The 10888-nt window shown below is 41.9% G+C and overlaps 1 protein-coding gene across 1 annotated transcript; it reads right to left on the reverse strand.

Annotated features, from left to right (window-relative positions):
- Positions 1 to 5834: 5834 nt before the first annotated feature.
- Positions 5835 to 6675, reverse strand: LOC311036338 (NADH dehydrogenase [ubiquinone] flavoprotein 2, mitochondrial-like). Its single transcript, XM_084044970.1, has one exon. The coding sequence runs from the start codon at positions 6602 to 6604 to the stop codon at positions 5870 to 5872; it is 735 nt and encodes a 244-aa protein (XP_083901096.1). The 5' UTR covers positions 6605 to 6675; the 3' UTR covers positions 5835 to 5869.
- Positions 6676 to 10888: the final 4213 nt, after the last annotated feature.

Here is a 10888-nt window from a genome sequence, read left to right on the forward strand (position 1 = left end):
TGTGGTCATCACAACATGACTCACTTAAAAAAAATCACACCCAGTGTGAAGTGGGCGGTGTGTGGTCATCACAACATGACTCACTTTTAAAAAAGGATAAATGACTTTTTTTAAAGTCCATACTGCTATTCATAGGGCTGCACATGTGTCATGTGTTTCGCTAGCCAATCACAGTCCTGAATTTGCAAAGTCAGCCAATCACATTACAGTTAGTGGTGATGACACTAGCTGTAATGTGATTGGCTGACTTTGCAAAAGTATCGATTTGCATTAACAATGGAAGGGTTAGGGGGTATACAAATTTTTGGGTCGGTGTCCAAAACTCACTTATAGGGGGCGGCTACACCGCCCCAAAAACATGAATGTGTTTTTTTAAGTCCATACTGCTATTCATAGGGCTGCACATGTGTCATGTGTTTTGCTAGCCAATCACAGTCCTGAATTTGCAAAGTCAGCCAATCACATTACAGCTAGTGGTGATGACACTAGCTGTAATGTGATTGGCTGACTTTGCAAAAGTATAGATTTGCATTGACTGTGGAAGGGTTAGGGTTGTAGACTGCGTTGTAGACTATTGGCCAATCACGGTGCAGGATTGGTCAGTGTCCAAAACTCACTTATAGGGGGCGGTTACACCGCCCCAAAAAGATATACTGTATAAGTAAACTATATGTCATTACAAACAAACCATTCTAGGGGATTGCCAATGGCCACGCCTGCATGGCAACCATTGAAGCTCTGCTTCATGCTGTGCCTCTTCCGTTAATTACAGTATGTGAGTCACGGTCAGAGCTGTGCCGAGTACACACTGTACACAGTTGTCTCCAATCAGTTCAGCATCTGCTGCAGCATAGGAAAAACAAGGTGGGAGAACGGGTGTATACAGTAGAGTAGATATTCTGACTGTACAAAGTGATCGTAAGGGGCATTTACATGGAAAATCTTCACTAGTCGAACATCATTTCTAAAGGGTTTATACCACCCCATTCAAACAGAATGGAACTCTGTTTGGCCAGTTTATCCCGATCAAGGTGGTTAAATAATATGAGGAATTTATATTTTCAATATATTCAGATTATAAGTGGAATACAATTATTAGTGGAATAATACGCTCCATGTAAACATGGCCAGTAACAGTTCAGTGTGCAGCCCAAGGGACCCTTGGGCTGATATCAGTTATCAACCTCTATGCCCTTTTTTCACTCTCCTCGCCCAGTACATAAAGGCTGGGTATCTAATGTAAATATAGAATACACACAATCTAAACTGATGAGGTGTCAGTCATCATATGTCTTCCAATTGTACTTATTCCAATGACAAGAATAGTTCTGTCCCATTATCCCAAAAAGCACAGTAAAGTGAACTTTTTAGGATGAAGCTCATCACCTGCTACTCGAACTAAAGATGGAATCACAAGCTCCAGTCTAACCTTAATCCCCTCAATCATTTCTCCATTTCCTTTCAGATCCAATTTGCATAAAAGGTGTCAAACTACAGAAACCATTCTGCTCCACTTTTACAAAGATGAGACGGGAAGCTTAGTAACATCATTTAATGCCAGCAGGATTTCATGAATCGCCAGGTACTCTCCAAAAATAGAAATGGCTGCTCACATTTACAGCCAATTACATCACTTTGTCACATGGTCATTAGTTGTCCTGCCTTGCTTCCCACGGACAAGACTCAGTGATCTAAGCTGATGTATAGATTACACCATACAGCAAGACAAAGTATTAGAGCTGCTGATGGATAGTAGAAAATTACTGTGGTCTTTGGATAGGAGAGGTGCATGCAGCCTCTTCAAGCCTCTCCATTATAAAGAGGAAGCCTAGAGGGCAGATCCTATCATCCATGGAAAATTCACTGGGGAACGAACGCCCCGTCCCTTGCCTGTATTGTTTTATCATGGCCGAGCAATACTGTAGGTGACAGGGAAAATAATCTCCTGAGAGTCCTCTGGCACACCCATATTCAGCAAGGAGACCCAAGTTCAACAGAGATCAGCAGCTTCATTTATTTAGCAAGGGCATCAGCCAAGGAGCAAACATACGGCAAGAGTGTGACAGCTGACAGGCACACTTTAACCAATTTCAACTCTGCATCCATATTCTGGGCATGTCATTACCGGCTAAAAGTTTCACAATTTTCAAAAACGTAAAAGAAATTACATATTTTCTATCAATTACACACCCCATGAAGCCTTGAATTCATGGACATTTTTTTTGTTTTTGTCGCCAATAATTTGATGACTGCCGGAGACTCAAAGAGTCTCCTACTGAGTCTCCAATTGACCGATGACCCGGTCATCAAATTATTGGCTCAGGGATGCAACAAAAACTAAATAAATCTCCATGAATTCAAGGCTTCATGGGGTGTGTAATTGATAGAAAATAAGTAATTTTTTGGGTGAACAACTCTTTTAAGTCGTTATAACCCATTCTGGTATAGGACACACAACCCTGTACATTCAAGATTCAAGATATACTACATCTTATATATACAAGTACATACCAGTACAATTCTTTGGTTCCGTTTCCTCAACTCAACTTGATAGCAGCAAAGCTACAAGTTCGTTGAGGAGATCAACCGCACTTGGTGCCATCTTATTTAGTTTTCAATCCCAGGCTGGCGCCTTTGTTATAAACAATGACATGAGCTGACCAGCATCAGCTGTAGCTAATCTAACTCGTGGACATGGTTCTAGTATCAGTTGTCCTGTAATTCTCCTCTCTCCCAGGTAATTGAAAGATTCAAGTTAAATGTCCTGGGGGACGGTCAGTCACAGCCCCAGAGAGACTGTTCCTCCTGGAAGGAAACCTTCTCCAGGGCCAAGTCACCACCTCCAGTAAAAGGTCATGGGCGACCATGATGGATGTGCACCGCTGTGGATTTAATTTAAAATAAAGAGCAATAAACAGGGGGCTCCTGCTAGTGGCATGGAGGGATGATGGAGGATCCATTAGTTAAGCAAAGGTCGCTGGCTCCTCCCCTGACAGTGGCTGTCGCCGGGGCATCACACACGGTGACATGGGACAAGGGGCCACATGCTAGGGGCATCGGGGGACAACAGCAGCAGTGTGAAGGTCCCTGTCTTTCAGAGCAATGTTGTTTATCATCCATGTAACAGATGTAAATTTAAGGCTGAGCCTAAAAGGGTGCAGATAAGCCACTGGTTCTCTAAGTGGGGTCTGGGGACCCAGGGGTCCGTTGCAGGGGTCCATGGGGCTCCCCGGCAAAATGAGTAACAGTAAAAAAAAAAAAGAAAAGGCAATTCGAAAATAACCGATCTACGAACTCACAATGCGTTGCAATGCAATTGCCAAATCTTGAACAACAGCTAATCTCCGGCACTGTTGAACCGATCGGCATGAAAGTGTGCACAACTGCACACACACTAACAGGTACATTTTTCACATTGGCCTGTTATAGCCGATTGCCATGAAACTTTGCACACATATTCCCCCTAGGCTGAGGAAGAAATGCCTTTCCAAATGAAAATTGGCCTATTATAGCACTGATTTTTGCAAAACACATTTTTTATTTCAAGACGGATCTCTCAGATTTTTCATATTCCATCCTGATTGGCTATGATTGACATCGAAATTTTGCAAGACTGGTCCGTTTTGACCGAAATGCCTCAAATTATGAACGCAGCGTCCGATTGCCGTGAAACTTCACATTGGCCCTTTATAGCGCCACCAGGAGGCAGATTTTTTCAAAACACATTTTTTGCTATTACTCCAACAGATTGTATCTCTATAGCCATGTAATCAAGACAGACATGTCCGATTTTTTATATTTCATCCTGATTGGCTAATATTGACTATTACTATTCTAGTTTAATTGAGAGTGTAAAAAGTGAACTGGCTTGTACACATTATAATACTCAACACAACCTTCTGTCAATTTAAGGACCGCAGTTTCTGAAATCTTGCTGCTCTTTCTGTCCTAGACAGTTGTGAAGTTACTTTCACAATGTGATATATTACTTTCAATTAAACGTAATGAGGTATGTTAATATTACTTTGTGTTACTTTCACAAGACACCCTCAAATGAAGTACAAAAGGAGAATGCATAATATTAAAGGTGGTGTAAGTGATATTTGTTGTTAAATTAAATGTTAAATATAGCTCTATATTCCCATATAGTAATCATTGCTACAGTATAGTGTGTTTGTTCAGTAATATGAACCAGCCAGGCCGAAGGCATGGCTGAGACTATATTTTCGCCCCGTCCGTCCGTCCTTGTGTGTGTGTATGTGTTCATCAGTCCGTCTGTGTACAGCCAATCTACGGCACCGTTGGACCGAATTGGCGTGAAACTGTGCATGCACACTCATTGGCCGATTAGTAGTAGCTACAACTACTTAATACAGATTTTGTCCAAAACTGACACAAATCGGTACACATTATCTCAGGGGTCATGTGATCAAGATGTATAAGTTTGATTTCTCAGATCCCATTCCAAGTGGCTATGACCAAAGTTTGCAGCCCCTGGCTAGGGACTACTTATGGAAATTATCTTCTAGCTAAATCCAGCATATTTATATGCAATCATGTGTATTGATTAGAATGTTCATCAATGTGCATTGTCCTGGATATAAACAAAGAAAGAAAGGCAACCCAGCCTGGCGCCTGTTGCCTGTTTCTTCTTTTTTAAGATTTATTTTGGGCCTTTTATGCCTTCATTGACAGGACAGTAGGCTGACAGGAAATGGGGAGAGAGATGGGGAGTGACATGCAGCAAAGGCCGTCGGTATCGGGACTCAAACACGCGACACGCTGTCAGGCTACACTGAGCCTAGGTGCCTGGACCGCTACGCCAACGAGCCAGGAGCACACTTTTCTAGTTCTAGCCGTTTAGAATTAGAATCAGACTATTGTCACATCACAGGTTTACACTACAGGTGTAAACGTGAATTAGTATTTTTTATTATGCTCATATATGTGCATTCCAATATATGGACATATACTGATGACATCAGGGATCTCCATACAGTATGGGCATAAAAGGGACACAATCAGACGGGTAACACAGATACTCTGACAAAGCCCCAACACTATGACACAGACGTATTGGTCGGATCGGCAGTGCGACGTAGGTGTGAGGGCCGCTTAGCAGCTCGAACCTCTAGTACTGTATATGGGCATATGATTGGCGACCGATCGGCGGTTCTGGACAACCTGATCTCCATATATGCCTATGGGCATATCGGTCGAATTGGCAGTTCTGGGCAACCGCCTGTCGGACCAACTCAACACGGGCAACGCACTCCCTCGTGTGCCCATATATGGAGATCTCTGCATCTGTCTATCCTTTTTGAGTGGTGCCAACCACTCCTACATTTGACTTTGTCCGTGTGTCCGTATGTCCGTCCGTCCGTATGTCTGTCCGTATGTTTGAGCACGGCTGATTGGTCAAACTTCGTGACAATATGTTGTCACGTGTCACGTGACAACATATTGTTACTGATTGTTGCGGATGCAACCAGTTACACTTTCAAAGGCACCACTCTCTTCACACTGGGTGTGATTTTTTTTTTAATGTGTATAATTCATTCAACCTTTATTTAGAATTCTCTGGGAGATCATTGAGGGAGACCCTCATTTACAATGCCGAGATTACACACATAATAACATAAGAACAACATAAGAACAACAAAGAAAGAAAGACAATATACAGGTAACCTCTTTGTATTTTAATGATATCTTCCATCATGGCCTCACCACCACTGTCTTATTTATAAAGTGACACACTCACACCTCGAGCACAGGTAAATGAAAAATGTATTTACACATTTTAAAAGCTTGACTTGACAAACATTTATGGTAAGGGTTCACTTCTTAAATACGCTAATTTGGCATGAGTTTACAGGTCTGCTCTCACACCAAAACCTGGTCCTGGTGGGGTTTCTATCAGACTAGTCAAGCCACCTGCACGCTCGCAGGAGAAACGGCCATTCCTAGGGCCTGGTAGTGGCACCCTGCCTGCTATGAGGTCATCAATGATATCGTCCATGTCCTTAGGAGTAAGATCCTCATAATAGTTGTCATTGATCTGAACCATTGGAGCGTTCACACAAGCACCCAGGCATTCCACTTCTATCAGAGTGAACATCTTGTCTGGCGTGGTCTCTCCAACCTTGATACCCAGTTTGTTTTGGATGGCCTCCAGTATGCTGTCCGAGTTGCAGAGCATGCACGGTGTTGTTGTGCAGATCTGAATGAAGTATTTCCCCACCGGCTGACGCAAGTACATGGTATAGAATGTTGCTACCTCGTACACTCTCATTGGGGCGATTTCCAGCACCTCTGCAACCTTGTTCATGGCTGAGACGGGGAGCCATCCATGCTGCCTCTGGGCCAAATCCAACACAGGGAGGGTGGCTGCTTGCTTGTGTCCGTCTGGATAATTTGCAATGATTGTGTCGATGCGTCTTTTGTTATCCTCTGTGAATTCAAAAGGAGTCTCTGCATTGTTGTCAGCTGTGTCCCTGTGCACAAAGATGCCTCCAGCTCCAGCCCGCGCTGCAGATTGATGCAAACTCCTGACTTGTCTGGCCGTTCGCCACACAGCAGACCGAACAATGGAGGATAAAAACATCTTGAAGAGAGTTTTAGTCCCAATATATTTTAACAACAGCGACCAGAGGCACTGTCTGCAATGGCCGACAGCATCAGTGTTGATCCTATCCATGTCCTTTTTATGACCATATATGGAGTTCCCAGATGTCATCAGTATATACTATACTATAACAGGCATATCGGTTTGATCGGCGGTTCTGGACAACTGGAACTCCATCATGCCTATATATGGGCATATCAGCGGTTCTCGAGATATGTGTATTCACACACACACACACACACACACACACACACACACACACACACACACACACACTTGCACGCACACATTTTGCACATTTATAGTAGGCTATTCACTGTACAAAAAGTGTTGATTTGAGAAGATTACTTATTGAAATAAAAATGTGTTAATATCATAAGCCTTTGTTTGCTACAAAGGCTTATGATATAAACGTAATATCATAACCCTTTTTTAGTTTATCTAAAAAACCCAATGCAAAAATCCCCATGGAGAACCTTCTGGGTTGGCCTACAAAAAGACAGCTCTCCATTACAATATTGGTTTCAGGTTCTGCCTGCACATAAAGTACATGATATTACGTTCACCTGTACAGTGCTGATGTTGAGAGACCACAACGTAGACAGACATGGTATAGTATATTCAACAGATAGCCAGAGGTACACTACATCGATCATACTTCAAATCCACATGAAGCGATGGTGAAAATACCAACAAAATAACAATGTGGCACATGGGTAATCTGTGGTGCCTTCAAATGCTCCTCTCTAATGGCATTTAATAGGTTCACTGGGCCAAAATCGTGACAGCATGATCTATTTGGTAAACGAGCCAAGCTAATGACTGCCATCAAATGTGATTTCAGTTTTCAGAGATGGTTATCTCAGTGGAGCCCAATTTATTTAGTGTCACCTTTTAACTACAGCATTTGGCATAGACACATGGCCACGGAAACATTAGCGCAGGCTATCTCCTATTAGCTGTGTTGATTGGCCTAGTGATGGAGACGTTTCAAGTCTGCTTCCAATTTATTGTTTGGAGCCTAATGGTGCTACTTGCCAAACGAGGAAGTGATGCATGGCAGAGGCTAGAGAATCTAGACACCATGTGAAATAAATATTCTAAAAACGGTTGTAGCTGATGAGAAAAAGTTTTTTAAAAATGACTGAGAAGCCCTGTAATGTGTACTTAAGTGGTTTAGAGTCAGTGAGACACATCGGTCAATACAGCTCAGCCAGACATATTTTCTCTATATACTGTATTATGCTGAATCAAAATGTGTGCAGGATTGATTAAAGAGTGTAGTTTATCCTTGAACAATTGGTATAGCAACTGACGCATGCAGTAAAACCCATCTGTTTTGCCTGGTCTCCTACAGCAGATGGTACTATAACTTGCAATGGCTCATGAGGTGGAGCGGTAGCCCAGTAGCCTGGTAATCAGTAGGTTCCCTGTTCAATCCCATCTCCTGGAATCACGTCAAGTGTCCTTGAGCAAGATACTGAAGCCCTAACTGCACCCTTGCTTTACTTTTTGCAAAGCTACTTTATTAAACACCCAAAATATCAAATTTACAATGGGGCAAGAAGAAAATTCAGGCTCTATGAGGTCTATGGTGTTTTCTCCCTGGACCCTCTGGTGGAAAAATGTGTTGACATACTCAGTGTGACATACATACAGTACTGTATACGTACAGTCTACATGCTACCTCAAACTAACAACACACAGGCACTGAATGAACTGTAGGATTATTAATAGGCATGAGACTATACACCCGATGATGCTTTTATTGTGGCTGGTGATGCAAATCTGAAGAAAGTCCTGCCAAGATTCTATCAGAAAATCAACTGCCTAACGCACAGAGTAAACATGCTGGATCAGGTTTACACAGGGAGGGATTTACACAGAATGTATAAGGCTCACCCAGACCAGGATCCCTGCCCACAGGAAATACCTAGTGTGTAAAACCGTCAAAAAGTCTATCCCACTCAAGGCACCTGGCCCAGACAGCATCCCTAACTGAGTCCTCAACGTGTGAGTGCACTGCACGGACCGGCTGGCAGACATATTCACAAAACAACGTTCATCCAACCTCTAATCTCAGAAAAAATAACAAAGGAGATGATCATGGACTACAGGAAGCAGCAAGTCAATCTACTAACTCACAAGGCACTTGTAAAACAACAATTTAAAACATCCATCCACATGGCACTATTTTTGCCATGCAACCCTGTCGTATGACGAAGTATAAGACACAACATTGCCACACAAAGCAAGCAACTCCACATTGAGGAGAAAAAGGCAGAGGGAGTAACAGCCATTACAGTCAAGTTGTTAACAAAAAAAACACATACTGAGTTATTAATGGGTTATTTGTTTGTTATTATACTATTATTACTATTTGACCATTATATTTTATCTCACTATCTCATTCTTATTTTATTATCTGCACTGTTGAGGAAGCTTGAAGTATACTCATTTCTTTACACGCTCCAATTTTGTTTTGTTGTATATGCATGTGACAATTTAAGATTTTGAACCTTGACCCATGGGGGGAAATAGTCTTGTTAGCAGTGTACCTACATTACAGACCCGGTTTGCTGAAATTAGACCTTTGTCATCATCCCCCCTTTTCAGCCCTGATAGTAGTACTTAGTGAGACAATAATGGCATACAGTGCTCTCAATAAATAAAAAAAATGCTAAAATAGTAGATAACTAATGTAATTCATAATTTGTTTTACACCACCTTGCATTCCTCGAGCCGCATTGCTCATTAAATATTAAATATTTTTCTGCATGATAAAATTAGTTGAATTATGTCAAAAAAGAAAAGGCTGCTTTAAAAACAACATACTGTATATAATTACTCCACAATAAGCTTTACAGCCTTTCACTAAACATTACTGTACGTTTCTAATAACATTGCAATTTACGTGTGGCATAAAAACAGTAGTGACAGTACATAGTGGTAATGTCTTTTAATGACCTAATTAGATTTCCCACCATATTATCGTAGAATTACATGAGGGCAATATTCTATCATAATTTACTGTAAAATTCACTGGGAACCTTTAACCTAATAGCGATAGACAGCAAAAGAGTGAAACAAAGCCAGCTGCTTATATAGCAGGGGATCCATACTCAGTACACGTCTCTCATTTGTTTGGTGAGATTAAATCTTTCTGCGTGGTCAGCTGCCATAGATGAATAATATCTAAACATAATGCATTGTGTATGCATACTTATGTCTATGGTTCTGTTCACATTGTAGTCAGTTCTTAGATCACACATGCCTCGCCTCCGTCTTGGATTTCCAAATTAATATATATATAGACGGATTTCCGCGCGACGTCATCACAGAGCAGAATGCGCAATCTGCGCATGCCCGGGTGAAAGGCGCGTTCGAAAATACAGCCCTGAGCGGCAGTGAGCGCACTGGCCAATACAAACTAATAGGCGAGTGTGCTCCGGTGCGTAATTTCCAAACGCACCCATAGGCTTCCCCCTCCTCTGCGCGGTCATATTCCTCTCATGTTTACTAACAGGAAACCCGTCTATTGGTGTGTGTGTGTATGTGAGTGTGTGTTTTTCATATACCATAACCTGGAATCCAGAGTAGGCATTTAATCAAAATGAATATTGTGCTGTATTGCTGTGAGTTTATAGCCGATTGGTGTAAATTAGAAACCCTTGCTTAAACTGTATCTTGTTAGAATTAGCATACCAAGACGGTTCATGTACTATGTACCCATAAGTCTGTTCTCTCACAGAAGAGAAGAGGAATTCATACGCCTGATTTATAGTTGCGTGCCAGGGCCTTAAAATAGCCGATCGAACCGATGCGTTGTGAGATTGTAGATAGGGTATTTTCGGTGCGAGATATGCTATGCAACCGAGTATAAATCAGGCTTTATATGAGAACACCAGAGTCCTCTACAGACTCTACGGCATAGTAAAAATACCTCAAATATTTACTTAAGTACAGTACTTGAGTAAATATAATTAGTTACATTACACCACTGTTGTTCTTTAAATCGTATTATTTTGCTGGGAAAATTCTGGCACTGTAGTGAAAACGTGGCTTAAGACATGGTAATCATTACCATAACCACACACATTACCAGGTACTAGAAGTTCGGGCCGCTGCGCGGCCCTCACATCTAGCGTCCGCGCGACGTCGCACTGTGTAGGTGTGTACATGTAGTGTGCAAGGAAGTAGTAGTGTTGAGTAATGTGATTGAGGCAAGAGAAGTATTGGGTATGAATGTAGGCGGGTTGTTGT

This window comes from Gymnoscopelus microlampas (genome assembly GCF_963454915.1).
Source record: "Gymnoscopelus microlampas genome assembly, chromosome: 20".
NCBI lineage: Eukaryota > Metazoa > Chordata > Actinopteri > Myctophiformes > Myctophidae > Gymnoscopelus > Gymnoscopelus microlampas.